The 21,676-nt window shown below is 46.0% G+C and overlaps 1 protein-coding gene across 2 annotated transcripts in view; it reads right to left on the reverse strand.

The window, feature by feature from the left end:
• Positions 1-21,676, reverse strand: part of DPYS (dihydropyrimidinase) — a 112,476-nt gene that overhangs the window by 58,643 nt on the left and 32,157 nt on the right. For both annotated transcript variants that reach the window (XM_089658346.1, XM_089658347.1), the window contains exon 2: positions 9,759-9,917. In XM_089658346.1, the coding sequence (XP_089514472.1) occupies positions 9,759-9,917 (159 nt within the window). The remainder of the gene's footprint in view (positions 1-9,758; positions 9,918-21,676) is intronic.

The raw sequence follows: 21,676 nt of genomic DNA on the forward strand, positions 1-21,676 counted from the left end.
ATTGGTTTTCACTTGTTACTGTTTCGGACATCCAATTTTGTACCCTTGGAATAACTTATTGTATGAGAAATGTATACCTCTATTGTCTCATCTACTCTACTCTTCCCTGTTAAATCAATAAAATGTTTGAACAAGAAAATTTGCCACTCTTTTTCAATCTGTGGTGCTGTACTTTTCTGTAAAATTCAATTCAATGTGGCAACTTGGAGGCATTCCCTACACAGATGGTGTACAGAATTTCCCCAGAAATGCCATTTCCTGCTTGTGTGATTGACTCGCTGATTTTCCCAGAAGTCTGCACTAAGATGCAAGTCAGATTTTATGCATCCTCTGCAACAAAAATGTCATTTTTGGTGAGATACTCCCAAGGGGTTAATCACTGACACTGTCATTTTCATGAGATTCTCCCAAAGGGTTAATGTTGACATTGCAACTTTCCTCATTAAAATCCTGCCAGTGGATCAGCTGATTATTAATGAAAAAGTCACTTCCATTCAGAATTATTATTCAAAGACACAAAGTGGAACAAATTGTTTTTTTTTTTTCCTTCAAGGCAGAACCAGATAGGGATCTGCAACAGTTTGTCAAAATCCCTGCAAAGTACATTGATCACCCAGAGGGGATGTTTTTTTGGACACTGATGATGTTGTATGTCCCTGAATAGAAAACCAGTTGCAGAAGTGTTTCCAGAGGGTGGTGGTTAATGTCAAATTTTCTGAATGTTCTAGAGCAGTGGTCTCCAAACTGCAGCCAGGGGGCCAGATGCGGCCCTATTCTTGTTTTTATCTGGCCCTTGGAGCGCTATTTCATCCACTGATACCAAAAATGGGGCATAATTCCCCCCACTAACACCAATGAAGGGGCACAATGCCTCCCAATGACGCCAACAATGGTGCCCACTGATACCAACGATGGGGCACAATTTCTTCCAATGACACCAGCACACAAATCTTTACATAGCAATTCTAGCATTAAGAAGAAAGGGTCTCTAAAGAGGACATGTGGCCACACAATGAAGTTGGACAAGAAGTGGTGCAATCCCAAACTGTGTAAGGGGATCTTTGCTGTTCGAGTGGAAAGGATGTGGAACTCCCTTCCACAGTTAGTGGAGTTAGTGGGGGTGTCAGGGCTCCCAGGTATGACCAGAGGTGTGTGACTGAAGCAGGGAAACGCAGACCTCAGATATGTTATAAACAATATAATTTATTAACACTAACAGTACAAACATAAACGCAGTGCAATACTAAAACATAATACAGTGCAAACAAACCAAACCAAACCACCCACAGATAACAGTATATACAAGCAAGCGTCGTCAGGCAGGCCGGGTCAATATCAATTGGGCAGGTAGGTACAGGGGGAGCAAGCGGAGAATAGTCGGGGTCACAGGCCAGGTTCAGCAGGTAGCAAGCAGCATAGTACAGAGGGTCAGACAGAGGAATGGTCAGGGTCACAAGCCAGGATCAGAGCAGGAGAAGTCAGCAAAGGAACAGAAACAGGATGCAGGACAGATACAGGGCCCAGGACAAACACAACACCAAGGCAGAGTCTGCAAGTCTGGCCATCCCTTAAATACCCCAGCATCATCAGTTCCAGGTGTTAGCTGGCTGAAAGGTTGAGTCTCTGATTGCTGGGAGCACCCGCTGGCCAGCCCTGGTACTGCAGATCAAAAGGCAGGTGAGTCCCACCATTGCTGGCCAGTCCATTCCTAACAGTACCCCCCCCTCAAGGAGCGGCCTCAGGACGCTCCAAACAGTCCTAGCTGGGCAAAATGTTCCACCGCCCGGGTCTGGCAACTGGCGGGATATCAAAGACTGGCACACCGGGCAGGACTCCGGGCAGCGGCACACCGGGCTGGACTCCGGGCAGAGGCACATCGAGCAGAGGCACATCGGGCAGAGGCACACCGGGCAGAGGCACATCGGGCAGAGGCACATCGGGCAGGACTTCGGGCAGAGGCACATCGGGCAGGACTCCGGGCAGAGGCACATCGGGCAGGACTCCGGGCAGAGGCACATCGGGCAGGACTCCGGGCAGAGGCACATCGGGCAGGATTCCGGGCAGAGGCACATCGGGCAGGACTCCGGGCAGAGGCACATCGGATTACCGGGCGGAGCGGCAGGCAGCGGGCCCCCGGGCGGGGCGGCAGGCACCGGGCCCCCGGGCGGGGCGGCAGGCACCGGGCCCCCGGGCGGGGCGGCAGGCACCGGGCCCCCGGGCGGGGCGGCAGGCACCGGGCCCCCGGGCGGGGCGGCAGGCACCGGGCCCCCGGGCGGGGCGACAGGCACCGGGCCCCCATGCGGAGCGGCGGGCGCCGGACCCCCAGGCGGAGCGACAGGTCTCGGGCCCTCAGGCGGAGCGGCGGGCGCCGGACCCCCAGATGGAGCGATAGGTCTCGGGCCCTCAGGCGGAGCGGCGGGCGCCGGACCCCCAGCTGGAGCGACAGGTCTCGGGCCCTCAGGCGGAGCGGCGGGCGCCGGACCCCCAGGCGGAGCGACAGGTCTCGGGCCCTCAGGCGGAGCGGCGGGCGCCGGACCCCCAGATGGAGCGATAGGTCTCGGGCCCTCAGGCGGAGCGGCGGGCGCCGGACCCCCAGCTGGAGCGACAGGTCTCGGGCCCTCAGGCGGAGCGGCGGGCGCCGGACCCCCAGGTGGAGCGACAGGTCTCGGGCCCTCAGGCGGAGCGGCAGGCGCCGGACCCCCAGGAGGAGCGACAGGTCTCGGGCCCTCAGGAGGAGCAGCGGGCGCCGGACCCCCAGGTGGAGCGACAGGTCTCGGGCCCTCAGGAGGAGCGGCGGGCGCCGGACCCCCAGGTGGAGCGACAGGTCTCGGGCCCTCAGGCGGAGCGGCGGGCGCCGGACCCCCAGATGGAGCGACAGGTCTCGGGCCCTCAAGCGGAGTGGCAGGTGCCGGACCCCCAGGCGGAGCGACAGGTCTCGGGCCCTTAGGCGGAACGACAGGTCTCGGGCCCCCAGGCGGGGCGGCGGGCACCGAGTCACCAGGCACAACAGTGGGCTCCGAGTCAACTGGGATGACCGCTGGCACTGGGTCAGACATTGGATCGTCTGGCTGGACAGCGGGCATCGGGTCACCAGGCATCAGGTCATTTGGCTCGACAGCGGGCACCGCGTCATCTGGCAAGGCAGTGGGCTCCGAGTCAACTGGTATGACCGCGGGCACTGGGTCAGACATTGGATCGTCTGACTGGACAGCGGGCACTGGGTCACCAGGCATCAGGTCATTTGGCTCGACAGCGGGCACCGCGTCATCTGGCAAGGCAGTGGGCTCCGAGTCAACAGGCACGACAGTGAGCACCGGGGCATCAGGTACCGGATTGTCTGGCTCGACAGCGGGCATCGGGTCACCAGGTATGACAGCGGGCACTGGGTCGCCAGGCATCAGGTCATCTGGCAAGGCAGTGGGCACCGCGTCACCAGGCATTGGATCGTCTGGCTCGACAGCGGGCATCGGGTCACCAGGTATGACAGCGGGCACTGGGTCACCAGGCATCAGGTCATTTGGCTTGCCAGCGGGCACCGCGTCATCTGGCAAGGCAGTGGGCACCGGGTCACCAGGTATGACAGCGGGCTCTGAGTCAATTGGCACGACAGCGGGCACTGGATCAGGTACCGGATCATCTGGATCAACAGCGGGCATCGAGTCAACTGGCCTAATAGGATCGTCGGGCTGGATCAGTTCATCCTGCTGAGTAGCGGCATCAGGCTGAATGCAGGCATCAGGCCGAGTAGAGGCTTCAGGCCGAGTAGAGGCTTCAGGCCGAGTAGAGGCATCAGGCCGAGTACAGGCATCAGGCCGAGTACAGGCATCAGGCCGCGTACAGGCATCAGGCCGCGTACAGGGTTCAGGCCGAGGAGAGGCTTCAGGCCGCGGAGAGGCTTCAGGCCGCGTAGAGGCTTCAGGCCGCGTAGAGGCTTCAGGCCGCGTAGAGGCTTCAGGCCGCGTAGAGGCTTCAGGCCGCGTAGAGGCTTCAGGCCGCGGAGAGGCTTCAGGCCGAGGAGAGGCTTCAGGCCGCGTAGAGGCTTCAGGCCGAGTAGAGGCTTCAGGCCGCGTACAGGCATCAGTCTGAACCACGGAAGGCAGGCTCACCGGTTTGGATACTGGCAGGATGGTATTGGTTGGAAAGAATTTTCGCTTTTTTCTGGTTTTAACTACTGGAGCACTGCAAGTAAACGCAGGTCTGCAAACGAATGGAGCAGCTGGAGACAGAGAAGAACTGGAGGATGGAACAGGAGAGGGAGCAGTTGCTACAGAGGGCTTTTTTACAGGGTTAAAGGCAGGGTAGGTGCAGCGAGTGGGAACAGGGTACTGACATGCGGTAGATAGCCAAGTATACTGGGCTGTAACTGGAGGAGCTGGTGGGAATACAGGAGTAGAGTTAGAAGCAGGACTGGGTCTTTGTAAGCTGACTGAGGCTGGGTGCAACAAACCTGTCCATGTCTGCAGTAGGGGTTGAACAAAGCTGAGTTTACACAAAGTCTGTCTGGTCAATGACTGCACTGCGTTTATACAATCTCTCAGTGTCTGTGGTGAACATGTGGAATAACGCTCCAGAAAGTAACCCACATCATCCTCTAATAACCACACCAGGGACTCTACCTGGTCTGCACTAAAAGGTGGCAAAAATTCATCCCTACATTCGGGGAAACCAGATGAAACCAACTCAACACAAACCTGAATCAATGGCTGCACCATAGAGAAAACTGTGCCCTGATCTACTAGAACATGAGCGAGCCGTATACATTCTAGCAGTTCATCCCGGGTATACTCCTTCAGAGTCTGATAAGCATACTCTCTGTCATCAAGCACTAGCAGAGATAAATACTCAACCTCATCTAGATCCATCCTTCCCATCAACAAGCCAAGATGGCTTCCCTGTGCAGCCACTTCTGGTCAGGATTGGCCTTGGTGTAATGTCAGGGCTCCCAGGTATGACCAGAGGTGTGTGACTGAAGCAGGGAAACGCAGACCTCAGATATGTTATAAACAATATAATTTATTAACACTAACAGTACAAACATAAACGCAGTGCAATACTAAAACATAATACAGTGCAAACAAACCAAACCAAACCACCCACAGATAACAGTATATACAAGCAAGCGTCGTCAGGCAGGCCGGGTCAATATCAATTGGGCAGGTAGGTACAGGGGGAGCAAGCGGAGAATAGTCGGGGTCACAGGCCAGGTTCAGCAGGTAGCAAGCAGCATAGTACAGAGGGTCAGACAGAGGAATGGTCAGGGTCACAAGCCAGGATCAGAGCAGGAGAAGTCAGCAAAGGAACAGAAACAGGATGCAGGACAGATACAGGGCCCAGGACAAACACAACACCAAGGCAGAGTCTGCAAGTCTGGCCATCCCTTAAATACCCCAGCATCATCAGTTCCAGGTGTTAGCTGGCTGAAAGGTTGAGTCTCTGATTGCTGGGAGCACCCGCTGGCCAGCCCTGGTACTGCAGATCAAAAGGCAGGTGAGTCCCACCATTGCTGGCCAGTCCATTCCTAACAGGGGGAGTGTAGATAAATTAAAAAAACTTTTAGACGTGTTACTTAGAGCAGGGCTTGAAAAAGCTGCTCGCCAAATGCGAGGAGAAATTTTCTATCGGCGAGCGGTGAGCACAGATGATGGAGCGGCTGCGCTCCAAGCCTCATTGTGAAGCCGAGTTCCAGTTTCCAATTTACGGTTTCCGGCTTCTTCGGCACCGCCACCGAGGGGACAGGTGCAGGAGAGATCCTCTCTCCTCCGCTGAGAGGAGACACCCTCTCCACCGCCGTACTCTGTACTCCCCTGTACTCCATTATAGTGATATGACATGTATACAGTAATGTATATCCCCCCTCCCCTGTACTCTATTATAGTGATATGACATGTATACAATAATGTATATCCCCCCTCCCCTGTACTCCATTATAGTGATATGACATGTATACAGTAATGTATATCCCCCTCCCCTGTACTCCATTATAGTGATATGACATTTATACAGTAATGTATATCCCAGCTCCCCTGTACTCCATTATAGTGATATGACATGTATACAGTATGTATATCCCCCCTCCCCTGTACTCCATTATAGTGATATGACGTGTATACAGTAATGTATATCCCAGCTCCCCTGTACTCCATTATAGTGATATGACATGTATACAGTAATGTATATCCCAGCTCCCCTGTACTCCATTATAGTGATATGACATGTATACAGTAATGTATATCCCAGCTCCCCTGTACTCCATTATAGTGATATGACATGTATACAGTAATCATAGTAATGTATATCCCAGCTCCCCTGTACTTCATTATAGCGATGACATGTATACAGTAATGATTACTGTATACACGTCATATCACTATAATGTCATTATGTCAATATCACGTCATATAATGGAGTACAGGGGAGCTGGGATATACATTACTGTATACATGTCATATCACTATAATGGAGTACAGGGGAGCTGGGATATACATTACTGTATACATGTCATATCACTATAATGGAGTACAGGGGAGCTGGGATATACATTACTGTATACATGTCATATCACTATAATGGAGTACAGGGGAGGGGGGATATACATACTGTATACATGTCATATCACTATAATGGAGTACAGGGGAGGGGGGATATACATTACTGTATACATGTCATATCACTATAATGGAGTACAGGGGAGGGGGGATATACATACTGTATACATGTCATATCACTATAATGGAGTACAGGGGAGGGGGATATACATTACTGTATACATGTCATATCACTATAATGGAGTACAGGGGAGGGGGGATATACATTACTGTATACATGTCATATCACTATAATGGAGTACAGGGGAGCTGGGATATACATTACTGTATACATGTCATATCACTATAAGGGAGTACAGGGGAGCTGGGATATACATTACTGTGTACAGTTTTATATTTTGGACTCTTTATTCTAAAGAAAAATTTAATTTTATAAACTTTAAGGGGGCATTGTTGGGGGCAGGGCTGGGGGCGGGGTTGGGGGACAGGCCGGGGGTGGGGTTGGAGGTGGACCTGGGCAAGGTTGGGTGGGGCAACTGGTGGAGAGTAAGGTTTGTGCCTGGCTAGTAGGTCTAGACCAGCAATGGGCAAACTACGGCCCGCGGGCCGTATACGGCCCGGCGGACCATATACGGCCCGGCGGACCATATACGGCCCGGCGGACCATATACGGCCCGGCGGACCATATACGGCCCGGCGGACCATATACGGCCCGGCGGACCATATACGGCCCGGCGGACCATATACGGCCCGGCGGACCATATACGGCCCGGCGGACCATATACGGCCCGGCGGACCTTTTAATCCGGCCCGCGGAGCGTGATACATTGGCTGTCAGGATGTGTGTAGGCGGGGCAGCGTGACGAACGTGAGGGGAGCTAGGCTCCTCTCACAGTCCGCCCTGAAGACCGGAACGGCGCGGGAACACGGCGAGAGGAACGCGCGGAGCAAAGGTAAGTAAATTGACACAGGGGGGACTTGGCTTACTACTTGGGGGGGAATAGTACTATGGGGGATGAATTAATATGGGGAATGAATTACTATAGGGGGGATGAATTACTATGGGGGATGAATTTCTATATGGGGGATGAAATACTATATGGGGGATGAAATACTATATGGGGGATGAATTACTATAGGGGGGATGAATTACTATGGGGGATGAATTACTATATGGGGGATGAATTACTATATGGGGGATGAATTACTATGGGGGGGATGAATTACTATATGAGGGATGAATTTCTATATGGGGGATGAATTACTATATGGGGGATGAAATACTATATGGGGGATGAATTACTATATGGGGGATGAATTACTATGGGGGATGAATTTCTATATGGGGGATGAAATACTATATGGGGGATGAATTACTATAGGGGGGATGAATTACTATAGGGGGGATGAATTACTATGGGGGATGAATTACTATATGGGGGATGAATTACTATATGGGGGATGAATTACTATGGGGGGGATGAATTACTATATGAGGGATGAATTACTATATGGGGGATGAATTACTATATGGGGGATGAATTACTATATGGGGGATGAAATACTATATGGGGGATGAAATACTATATGGGGGATGAATTACTATATGGGGGATGAATTACTATATGGGGGATGAATTACTATGGGGGATGAATTACTATATGGGGGATTAATTACTATGCTTACTATGGGGGAATATTACTATACTTACTATGGATGACACATACACATCATTCATCTACTCCTGGTCCGGGTCCAATATATGAACCCATTGCGGCCCTCAAGTCAAAAAGTTTGCCCACCCCTGGTCTAGACTCAAAATTTTAAACCCTGAGTTAGAGAACACAATATACAGGGATATGGAAAACAGTAGCCATGCACACACTCTCAGGTAGATCTGGACAGACTGGTGTCTTCATTCAACCTTACCAACTACATAACGAAAGTGAAGTTACATTTTTACATGGTGTTAGGGCTGCATGACATCTCCCTCTCTTCTCCACAACAGGGGGAGGTGTTTTATAGTCCATGAAGATAGCAGGGAACAATGCTAACTGTTAAAAGTCCAGGAGGCAGAGAGTACAGGAAGCTATCAGCTCACAAGATTTCTGACTGCATGAAAAAAACATGCACTTGTGCAAACAGATATAATAAAACTATTTCAATGATATATTTAACAGGCCAAAAGGCAGCAAATACATTTATTGTTAGAGTTTACATACACTTTAAGTACTAAACAAAACCAAAGAAGATATTAGAGGCGTAATGAGGCATTGTGGAGACTTTCCAGTTATTTCCTTCTACAAGTAGATACTGAACATGTCATAGTATTATCCTTGTGTGCCATGGCTGTAATATAATGAAGAATAAAAAAAGTCCAGGTTATATCCTCATCCCTGTGATGTTTTTTGAAAGTTCCATGTTAAATGAGGTCACCGTGATGATTCCAACCAGTTGAAAGTGACACCTTCCTATATTCACATCGTGATCCACCACCATGACACACCACGCATGCATGGAGTCAAACATGAAATTAAATGCGTCTGGTGGAGTCTGTGTCAGTGACGTCATCACGTTCTTGGATCCAGGAACTGTGTTGTATGTTCCCCTGGTATGGATATTTATGTGAAGCTTTTTATCCTATGAGATTTTGTAAGTGCACTACTTTTTAATAAAGCTTTGTTTTTAATGGTCTTACACTATGTGGATGTATTTTGCTGTTTCCACATATGTTATGGTCGTCTGAGACTGATATATAAGCACTATAGTGGATGTCCATCTAGTTGGGTCCAGTTTAGTGATCAGTGGCCTTTGAAACACATGCGTGTTTGACTTCATGCTTGTGGTATGTGCGTCCTCTTGCTCTGGTAAGTGTGCATGGCATGTCATGGTGGTGGATCTTGGCATGAATATAGGAAGGTGTCACTTTCAACTGGTTGGAATCATCACGGTGACTTCATTTAACATTGTAGTTTCAAAAAACATCAGTTTTTGTGGATATAATCTGGACTTTATTTACTCTTCATCATAGCACAGGATTTATATTTCACCTTAGTTTGTACTTTATTCATGTCACATGTAGCGCTGCATTATGTTTTATTATACTTTGATCAATTATGTCAGTTGAAGTACTAGACGCCGTTTAATAATTCCAAGCACAATTTTTCCTTCTCTTGTATTTTATGTAATATAATGAAGTCGAATTTGGCTTACCTTGTCACTCCACCAAGTCACAGCTACATGGAGAGCATAGTCACAGCACACTTTATGGTCAGCCCAGCTCTTCCAGGTGTCAAACGCTTCGATCAGAGAAGAGCCTTTCCTAGGGATGGCAAAGTCCATGATCATGGTGGTGCCTCCTGCCACCGCAGCCTAGAATGACAATACACGGATAGTATCAATGTGGACCTGGCAGCCTCTACCCCTCATTCCCAAATCCCAGATGAAAGATTTCATTATGGAATTGGTTAAAAATTCTGAAAAGTAATATTTTTTATATTATGGAAGTGCTCAGTGAAAATGCATCTATACCATATGTTTGGGAGTGGTTAAAAAAAAAAGCTTTATTTATTTAAATCAGGTGCGTACATAGTGCTGGCAATTTACACAGTGCTTTACATATATATTGTACATTTACATCAGTCTTTGCCCTCAAGAGCTTACAATCCAAGTTTCCTAGCTCACATTCATGCATACACATATCTGTTGACCTCCCAAAACTACAGAGGGTAGAGCAGCATAGTGGCGTAATGGCACTTCCGCCTTGCAGTACTAGGTGTCGCTGGCTGAAATCCCAACCACGGCACCACCTGCCTGGAGTTTGCATGCTCTCCCTGCGCCTGCGTGGGTTCACTCCAGGTACTCCGTTTTCCTCCCGCTCTCCAGAGACATGCTGGTAGGTGAATTGACTCCCGTCTAAATTGTCCCTAGTATGTGTATGTATGAATGTGAGTTAGGGACCTTAGATTGTACGCCCCTTGAGGGTTAGGGACTGATGTGAATGTACAATATATATGTAAAGTGCTGCGTAAATTGATGGCACTATATAAGTACCTGAAATAAATCAATTAAATAAATACTTCCCATCCAAGATACAATGGTGATGATGCAAGGGCCAACTCATATCTGCATACACTATATCTGTCTTCCGAGGGTAGCAATAGAATATAAGTGGCTCTACCTGCAGTCTATCCTCCAGGACAGAGGAGGTAACTACAGTCAGGGCAGTCCAGGGGCAGGAAGAGGCCTGCTCCATGTCTGAAAGGAACTGGAAAAAAAGCTTGTTGAGCTCATTTACTATATTCACCATTCTCCCCATATAAGTGAATGTTCACTCTGGTCGCTGGCTCAGGGGTTGAGAAATGCAGGCTAGGGTGTGTATTCCCAGAGCTATTTGTCCTGTGAAAGACATTCGTTCTATGTGAATGGGGGAAAATGAATGTTGTTAGTCTATTTTCTCTCCAGGTCAAATGTTTTTTATAAAAGTTATTCATAAGAATTGAATGAATCAGGAAAATACCACATTATGGCCACTAGATGGAGCTGATGATGCTGGGAAATAAAAACATCAGCTGTTGCAGCAATGCATACATGATACATGGTGCGGGGCAAGAACGTCACCGTGATCTTCAACTTAGTACTCCTTTTTGTGTGTGCCTTACCTATTTGAGTGCTATCATGTTAAAAGCATTATTTACTTGTTTTTACTGTTAAAATATCAAGGCTAAGGAGGCTGTGTTTTTTGACACAATGAAAAGTCCAGAATAGATAAAAGGAGCTTGCGTAGCTCGCACTAACCATTTAAAGCCCATTGTACCCTTAAAGCAGTATTAAACCCAATAATTTATATTGTATCTGGCCAATTCGTAGATGTGAAGGCAGCATTAGTTTCCTTTTTTAGGCTTTCTTCTATTTTTATCTGGTGATTCAGCCAGTAACTTTGCTGTTTTTCAGAAGCGCAAACTCTCCAGCAGAATGATTCAGCTAATGTGGATGACATCTTCCATATCCCACTGGCAGGGGTAATTAAAATGATCAGCTTTTAATTTATCTATATAAAACCTTCCGAAAAGGAAAAACAGTTTTCTGTAACGGTTATAAAGTGTGAGCTGGAATTTGGCTTGAATTTGTTAGTGTATCCAAATGTGCTAATACATTTAAGACTCCCATCCCCTCCCAGACTGACAATGCTGCCGTTTGCTGTGTCCTAACTCATTCTTCCAAAGTGGTGTCTCACTAATACTAATAGAGGTGTGTTACTGGCCAGATCACCAGGTGAAAACAGAGGGTCAAAAGAAAACTAATACAACCACTGCATCTAATGATAGGTAACCTGCAATATGTTACATTTTTGGTTTTGAGATTAATACAGCTTTAAAAACCACCTTAAAGCCCAATTAAAATTTCCAATTGTTCCAAAATTTCAAATTAGATAAATGCATTCCACACAGCTCCAGCCACAGTAAAAAGGCTTTTCCTCTGCCAGCATGCTACAGAAAAGAAACCTAGCTCTCTGTGTGGAAGCAGTGGTCTACCTGCAGAGATCCACAATGAATCAGAACTGAATCAGAGTCAAAGCTCTCCAATCAGCAGGAAGTATGAGCTATACTGCTTGCGGAGCTATTGGTCTATTGCAGAGCTATTCAGTATGGGGCACCTTCAGATCTCTGCAGAGATGCCACTGCTTCCACAAAGGTAGCAATGGTCTCTTTCTATAGCATGCTGGCAGGAGACATGCTTTCTTTTACTCTGTGGCTACTTTCCTAATTACTTGCCCTCCGGACGATTTACCTCCCTTCATGACCTAGCCATTTTTGCTAGACGCGCTGCACTACTTTAACTGACAACTGCGCGGTCATGCAATACTGCACACAAATGAAAATTTATATTATTTTATTTTTATCACAAATAGAGTTTTCTTTTGGTGGTATTTGATTATCACTAAGTTTTTTATTTTTTGTGCTATAACTGAAATAAGACCAACGTTTTTTTAAAAACAAAACAATATTTTTTACTTTTTGCTATAAAACATATCCAATAAAAATATAAAAAAAAAATATTTTTCATAAATTTAGGCCAAAATGTATTCTGCTACATGTATTTGATAAAAATAAATTCCAATAAGTGTATATTAATTGGTTTGAGTGAAAGTTATAGCGTCTACTAATGTATATGTACTGGAATTTGTATTTTTTGTTTATACTAGTAATGGCAGTGATCAGTGACTTATAGCGGGACTGCGATAGTACGGCAAGCATTCTGACGCTAACTGCCACTGGGTGGGTACTCACTAACTGCCAATAAATATTGGAACATCGACACAATTCTAAAATTTTTGGCTCTATACACCACCACAATGGATTTGAAATGAAATGAACAAGATGTGCTTTAACTGCAGACTGTCAGCTTTAATTTGAGGGTATTTACATCCAAATCAGGTGAACGGTGTAGGAATTACAACAGTTTGCATATGTGCCTCCCACTTGTTAAGGGACCAAAAGTAATGGGACAAAATAATAATCATAAATCAAACTTTCACTTTTTAATACTTGGTTGCAAATCCTTTGCAGTCAATTACAGACTGAAGTCCGGAACCCATAGACATCACCAGATGCTGGGTTTCATCCCTGGTGATGCTCTGCCAGGCCTCTACCGCAACTGTCTTCAGTTCCTGCTTGTTCTTGGGGCATTTTCCCTTCAGTTTTGTCTTCAGCAAGTGAAATGCATGCTCAATCGGATTCAGGTCAGGTGATTGACTTGGCCATTGCATAACATTCCACTTCTTTCCCTTAAAAAACTCTTTGGTTGCTTTTGCAGGATGCTTTGGGTCATTGTCCATCTGCACTGTGAAGCGGCGTCCAATGAGTTGTGAAGCATTTGGCTGAATATGAGCAGATAATATTGCCCGAAACACTTCAGAATTCATCCTGCTGCTTTTGTCAGCAGTCACATCATCAATAAATACAAGAGAACCAGTTCCATTGGCAGCCATACATGCCCACGCCATGACACTACCACCACCATGCTTCACTGATGAGGTGGTATACTTAGGATCATGAGCAGTTCCTTTCCTTCTCCACACTCTTCTCTTCCCATCACTCTGGTACAAGTTGATCTTGGTCTCATCTGTCCATAGGATGTTGTTCCAGAACTGTGAAGGCTTTTTTGATGTCGTTTGGCAAACTCTAATCTGGCCTTCCTGTTTTTGAGGCTCACCAATGGTTTACATCTTGTGGTGAACCCTCTGTATTCACTCTGGTGAAGTCTTCTCTTGATTGTTGACTTTGACACACATACACCTACCTCCAGGAGAGTGTTCTTGATCTGGCCAACTGTTGTGAAGGGTGTTTTCTTCACCAGGGAAAGAATTCTTCGGTCATCCACCACAGTTGTTTTCCGTGGTCTTCCGTGTCTTTTGGTGTTGCTGAGCTCACCGATGCATTCCTTCTTTTTAAGAATGTTCCAAACAGTTTTTTTGGCCACGCCTAATGTTTTTGCTATCTCTCTGATGGGTTTGTTTTGTTTTTTCAGCCTAAGGATGGCTTGCTTCACTGATAGTGACAGCTCTTTGGATCTCATCTTGAAAGTTGACAGCAACAGATTCCAAATGCAAATAGCATACTTGAAATGAACTCTGGACCTTTTATCTGCTCATTGTAATTGGGATAATGAGGGAATAACACACACCTGGCCATGGAACAGCTGAGAAGCCAATTGTCCAATTACTTTTGGTCCCTTAACAAGTGGAAGGCACATATGCAAACTGTTGTAATTCCTACACCGTTCACCTGATTTGGATGTAAATACCCTCAAATTAAAGCTGACAGTCTGCAGTTAAACCACATCTTGTTTGTTTCATTTCAAATCCATTGTGGTGGTGTATAGAGCCAAAAATGTTAGAATTGTGTCGATGTCCCAATATTTATGGACCTGACTGTACATCTCCAGTGACACGAATACAGTGATCAGTGCTAATGAAAAGCACTGACACTGTACTAATGACCAGTGGTGTATTTACGTTTTGTGCAGCCCTAGGCAATACAAAAATCAGACGCCCCCCTCCTCAGCGGAGAGAGCCTGACAGTGACCAACAACACCCCTGCCCCATCCCCCCCACCTAAAAGAGCCTTCCACTGACACCCCCCCCCCCCCAGTGACAGCAAGAAAGAGACCTTCACAGGTCTGGACATCCCGGGAACGACAATTGAGCTCTGCATACACCATCAAGCAGCCCGCAGCCTGTCTCGGTTCTCACCAGGTCCCCATGCTGCATATGTCTCTTCTTCCAGGGGGCAGTGCTGCTCCCCTAAAAAAATGCAACCCTAGGCAAATGCCTTGTTCGCCTTGTGGTAAATATGCCCCTGCCCACACCCTTGTCCTTTGGGAACTCTGGGGAGAAATCAGCCTGTCAAAGCCAGATTAACCAGCACCACTTCACAGCCCCAAACTCTTTACCAATGTCCTCTCACATTCCTCCAAATATAGTACAACTTTCTTTATGTAGAGAACTACCCCAACTAATAAATGATTTTCCAGACAGGACTGACATTCTTAAAGAAAAGGGAATTCTTTACTTAGAATGAACAGAGCTTACAAAATCTACCATCTGACAGAGGTATCTGTTTCTTCACAATCATACACGTCATATTTTCCAAAGTTACAGAGCTTCAAATGGAAGGACCCAACATTCGTACAGTGCAGTTAGGCTTCCCCTAACACCCTTCTCCCAGGGCTGATCAGAAACAGTCCAAGATAATTTTGATTGTAAAAAAAAGCCATATAAAACAGCCAACATGCCGATCATTGGATGTGATTTGTCATGCAATTTGAATGGTCAAATCGCATGACAATTCACATCAGTGTGAACCAGGGCTCAACTGACAACACCAGGGGAGGACTGACCATTTGGGAACTCGGGCACTGCCCTAGGGCCCGGGGTCAGTAGGGGGCCCCATGAGATGCCCCTGGTACCTTTCATAGGCTTTTGTGGGTGTGGTTTGAGTGTGGGCAAGGGCATAGGGGCCCCATGATCCCCTATTGCCCGGGGGCCCCATGAGCTGTCAGTCCACCCCTGGACAACACAGATATATAACATCCCCACTACTCCACTCGCCTCCTCCGAGCGCAGGGAAATAGTTGGGTGAGTAATCAGCTGCTATAGAAATAAATACACAATAATATTCATTCACATAAAAAAATAAAAAATACTGAGGGGGCATATCATATCATACGCAGTATATCAAATATATAAAATATATAATACTAGAGGAGGGTAAGAATATTAAACCATTAGTGGTAGAGGTGGACCCATAGTTAATCCAGATTCAGATCCAGGACCATCTAAGGTTCAAACCCAGAGGTGACCTGGTCCGCAGTCGATGAATCCACCAAGCCTCCCTTTGCAATAGTTTGCAATGTCTATCTCCTCCTCTTTGCAATGCATACACCCTCTTGATACCACAAAATTGAAAGAAAGAAGTGTCTCCTCCATGCACCTCTCTAAAATGTCATGAAACACTCGGTATTTGTTTTGCTTGTAAGTTCATTGAGTCGCAGAAGTGTTCACCAATGCAGGTTCTTAGACAGCTTATTGTACAGCCCACGTACTGCAGATAACATGCTGTACAGTATATCAAATACACCACATAGGTTGAACAACAGTTAATATAGTGTCTATTTTCAATGTAACTAAAGATTCAAAAGTCTTTGTACATAAATTCAGCCTACAATACCTACATGTTTGAATGCTACAGGCATAAGAGCCTGTACATGACAGCCAGATGGAAGACTTACTTTTTATACTAAACAGACTGGGAGAGAGAAGTGTAACTAATGTTGGTGCTCATTGTCTCGATAATCTACACCCATATTCCAAAAGAGCATACAACTCCTTGTCTGTATACAGTATGGGTAGATTATTTTACAATATATTGATACCAGGGGTGGACTGACCACTTGGAAACTCAGGCACTGCCCGAGTGCCTGGGGTCAGTAGGGGGCCCCATGAGATGCCCCTGCTACTTTTTTCATAGGCTTTTTTGAGTTTGGGCAAGGACACAGGGGCCCCATGATCCCCTATTGCCCGGGGGCCCCATGAGTTGTCAGTCCGCCCCTGATTGATACTATAGTAACAAAGGTAATTTCTTATGATCTCTAAAGTTTTTCTTATGTAAACAAACTTCTCTTCCTTTCTGTTTATTCGACTTGCCCAGTAAATTACTTCTGTCCCTCGCTTCTGCAATTCTTCTGCCACGATCTATACTCCAAGAGGGGAAATCTCTATCCGAGAACCTTTTTTTAATAATTTCAGATTCTTTACTGAAAAGTTCAATAGTTGAACAGTTCCTATGCGCCCGGACGAAATTCTCCACTGGGATGGCTTTAATTGTATGGAATGGATGGCAGATTGTTGTGTACAGTGTAGTATTCCCTGCACATGGTCTGTGGAGGGTTGTTGAAGAAAAAAATCCTGTTTCCAAAGTTATTTTCATTTAAGTAACCCACAAAATCTTCCAACTTAATGGTGTCACCTCCCATATGACTCTTATAAATAAATTCACCATAGAAGGCAAAAATGTCGAACATGTTGCTCCCATCGATGCTCCACATGATTGTATATAATAGAAGCCACTGAACATCAAAAAGTTATGAGTTAAAATATACTCTTTACATTGGAGCAAATATTCTTGCAACTCAGCTGTACTGTTTTAAATGTGGTCCATGCACCCACACCTGTCAAATTCGGTTCTGAGGGTGAGTCTGTACAGTTAATGCACTCTTATTCACTTGTATTGGCTGTCTTTATGCAGCTCAGTGGTGGCAGACAACACCCAAATCTGTCTTTCCATCCCTCAGCTCATCCCATAAGTCTCATTGCGTATCATTAACAAACAGACATATCAGTATGGAAGTCACAACACTTCCTCTAACTCAGTGTATCCCAAACTGATCTCATAATATTTCCTCCTCCGTGTCCCCTCCCCTGACTTTTGTCCAGATCAATGGCACAACTATCAGCCAGTCCCCCCATGCCAGGGTGCCAGGCACTCCTGGACTCATTTTGGCCCCACATCTAAGCACTTTCCAAATTTTGCTTCTTCTACCTCTGTACAATCTCTAAAATATGCCCCTTCTTACCAAACAACACCACAAAACTACTAATTTACTTCCTGGTTATCTCTCACCTTGACTATTGCAACTCCCTCCTTGTTGGCTTACCTTTACATAGGCTAACCCTCCCTTCAGTCCATCATAAATGTTGCCAAAAGACTCATCCATCTTACCAACCATCTAGTGCCTATCACCCCTCTCTGCCAATCCCTCCACTGGCTTCCACTCACCCAGCGAATAAAATTCAAAATACTAACAACTTACAAAGCCATCCACAATTCTGACCTAAGCTATATTGCCAATCTCATGTCAAAATACCAACCAAACCATTCTTTTTGATACTCCCAAGACCTCCTGCTCTCTAGCTCTCTTGTCTCCTCTTCCTATGCTCTTCTCCATGACTTCTCCAGAATCTCTCCCATTCTATGGTATTCCTTACCCCAATCTGTATGACTTCCTCTGACTCTATCTACCTTTGGGTGATCCCTGAAAATCCATTTCTTCAGAGAAGGCTATACTACCTGTAACTAATAAACTGTTGTTTCTCCATCAGCTCACCTCCTATATGTGAATATATATTCACTCCTATATCACCTCCTATACCACCTACATGTGCGTTTCGTTTCATTATGATTTGTTTTTAGGATGAAAATTTCATTTTTAGAAATCTGGATATATACGGGACATAGCAACAAACGTGAATGAATGATGCGATAGTAGTTTGGACTCATGGGGAAATTAATTAATTACATTTTCAAATTTGTACAATAATTTGGATGCCAAATGGATCCGAATTTCATTCCATTCGTTAATTTGGATGCACATGATGCCTTTCGATATTGTCCAATCAACTCATGCCATTTCTCTTGGTGGGTTGGACTAGTGTCCGAAAATATCAAATCATTCCAATTTGAATCTGCTCAATTCGATAATATATCTAATATATAGCGATCTTCTGGAAAAACTGTAAATTTTTTGAATACACCTAAACCGACAAATATACAAAACGAATGCCGAAGATACAAAAAAAATCCGAAAATGAATCGATTCAAAATTATGAGTATGATAAAATGAAATTCTTCAATGAACGAATACATCCGAAATGAAACCAAAACTTCCAGTGTGCACATGTCTACAGGCCTATAGTCACTGCCTTTTGTATCACTTGACCCCCCCTCTTAGATTATACCTTTATATGAGCTCCCTCTTAGCCTTGGTTCATACTGGATCAAGTTTGAAATTGTGACTTCACTTGAAGTCACACGATTTCAAAGTCAGATGGCAGTGAAATTTGGGGTGCGACTTGATAGACATCTGTGCAACTTCATGCACAGACGTCTATGCAAGTTGCACCCCAAATCGGCAAATGTAGTGCAGGAACTACTTTTCTAATTGGTGGAACTCCAAGAAAAAGTCAGAGTCACACCAATTAGAACGGTTCCATTGCCAATCACTGCATGTAATTTGTCATGAAATTTGAATGGTCAAATCGTCAAATCGCATGGCAATTCACATCAGTGTGAACCAGGGCTGATTTCTTCTGTTTTTAATTGTAGTGTAACTGTACTGTCTCTCTCCATTTATTAGGAGTGTGCACAAATTGTCAATCAGGAAACTGGTATTTTCAGAAGTAGGTCCACAATGGTGGCCTTAAAAGATAAATTCACTTTTTGACCAAAAATAATAAAATGTACATTTATTATATGTTGTTGCAGGAGCCTGTAAGGCATTGCACCAGCGATCAGCAGATTGCTGGTGCCATGCAGGTCTCCTGCAGACCGGTCAGTGTATCTGCTGTATAGGATGTATGAGCAAGCAGACATATTGACAGGAAGAATCAATGAACTACCACAGGGCTCCAAAGCGCCATGGTAGTTAATTGAGAACTAAAAGCCGACAGCCGCTAAGACTGTTGGTACTTGTAGTTCATTCATTCACAGAACACTGTGAATGAATGATGTGGCCATGTGCACAAAGCCCCACACGGTCACACTGTTTTTAAAAACTGACAGCTAGTACAGGGAACGTCTTCCCATACAAAAGGAGGGGAGGTGGTCGGGTAGCGGATGCAGCGGTGCGAATATGTTACACGGTACACCCAAAAAACAGGTGGAACATGTAACATTTTCCCAAAGGTGAACTTATCCTTTGATATTTCCCTCAGCACAGGTTTCGTTCAAACATTAATCCACAATATCCAAGGCAATGTCTAGAGCTCTGGTGTCAGTGCAGCTTTCTGCTGTGGTGTCAGAAGATTTGACGTGGTAGTAAACCCACTTTGTATATTTTTACTCACAGGTAAGCTTATACAGTAATAAGGATTACCTGCAGGCAAAAATAATATCTCCTAAACGTGCACCACTTAGGAGATATTAAAGTCTTTTTGCAGCTGGCGCATGCACTCTGAAGGAACAGCATACCCGTGCCATTCCTTCAGAGTACTGTGCCGTGTCTTCAGACTCCCGTGCACATGCGTGGGAGCAGGGGCAGACTGACCATTTGGAAACTCGGGCACTGCCCGAGGGCCCGGGGTCAGTAGGAGGCCCCATGAGATGCCCCTGGTACCTTTTTCATAGGCTTTTTTGAGTTTGGGCAAGGACACAGGGGCCCCATGATACCCTATTGCCCGGGGGCCCCATGAGTTGTCAGTCCGCCCCTGCGTGTGAGTGACTTCATTGCGGCCCAGCCAGTCAGATGGCCGGAGCTTGCGAACCCGATAGGAAGGCAGATGAAGATGGAAGCCTCTACAGCATGGACAGCGCGCCACTGGAGGGCTTCGGTTTAAGGTAAGTTTGACATAATGTGTTAGTATGTGATGTATGCTAGCATATTATGCCATTGTCTTGCAGAGGAGTTCTTTTTTTTAATGGACGCGGTTTGCTTCCACTTTAACAGAAGATGCCAAACCAACAGCGGCAAGAATGTTTTGTATATTCTCTCAAAGTTTTCTACCATACTGAGCTCTTCTTTCACTTGTGATTGAATCACTCTGACCAGAATGTTTATCACAAAACCGCCACTGATGTAATAAATACATTTGCCACTAGATGACAGAACTGGCTTACATTTGGCAATGAGTACATCTGATATGAATTCATACTACAATGTGCCTGTTTTGTACATAAGAAAATGTATCTATGAGCTTCCTAAATCTTTCCTAAATTCCTGATGCTGCAGTCATGACCTGGACCAGGACACAGTGAACATGGGAACCTCTGTTGTATTGGATGCTACTTCTGTCTATTGTATACAGGAGATGTCTGAGCTCCATCCAGGGATTGTCAGCTTGAGAAGAAGTGCTACTGTTTGGGTATTCCATCAACCCCTGTTCCTGTTGTCTCTGCAATAAACTTTTAAAAGACATCTATGGTCTGGACCACCCTACTGTAAGGAACCTGAGTAAGTGAGTATTGAGCCTAGACACAAAGAAAATCCCTGCCAGAAAGACTGTGCTATGGCCCCATTCTTCAACCTTCACAGAGGTTCAGTCTTCAGGTTACATACAGGTGCATTGTGTTTGAAGTGGAGTTCTACCCAATTTTGCAACCACGGCCTCATTTGTTGCCGATCCAGGTGCCATTAATTTTTGGATATTGTAATTTTTTGTTGTTTAGTTTTAGTTTCTTTATATGAAAGAAAGTGCTCCGCTTCCATCCTACCTTGCTGTGGCAAGGTACGTCATTTCCTTTCTCCCATTGGCTCCTGGGATACCAATGCCCCAATCCCAGGAGCTGATTGATTGGCAGGTTGCCATAACAACAGGGCGGGAACAGGGGCGGACTGACAACTCATGGGGCGCCCGGGCAATAGGGTATCATGGGGCCCCTGTGTCCTTGCCCAAACTCAAAAAAGCCTATGAAAAAGGTACCAGGGGCCCCCTACTGACCCCAGGCCCTCGGGCAGTGCCCGAGTTTCCAAATGGTCAGTCCGCCCCTGCGCGGGAACTTCCTCTGATGTCGCCATTGCTATGGCAATCTGCAATACACATAATGTGTTGCGATTAGTTCCCACTGCACATGCGC

The sequence above is a fragment of the Staurois parvus genome, unplaced genomic scaffold (assembly GCF_062004578.1).
Source record: "Staurois parvus isolate SC_StPar_1 unplaced genomic scaffold, SC_StPar_1.0 ptg001062l, whole genome shotgun sequence".
NCBI lineage: Eukaryota > Metazoa > Chordata > Amphibia > Anura > Ranidae > Staurois > Staurois parvus.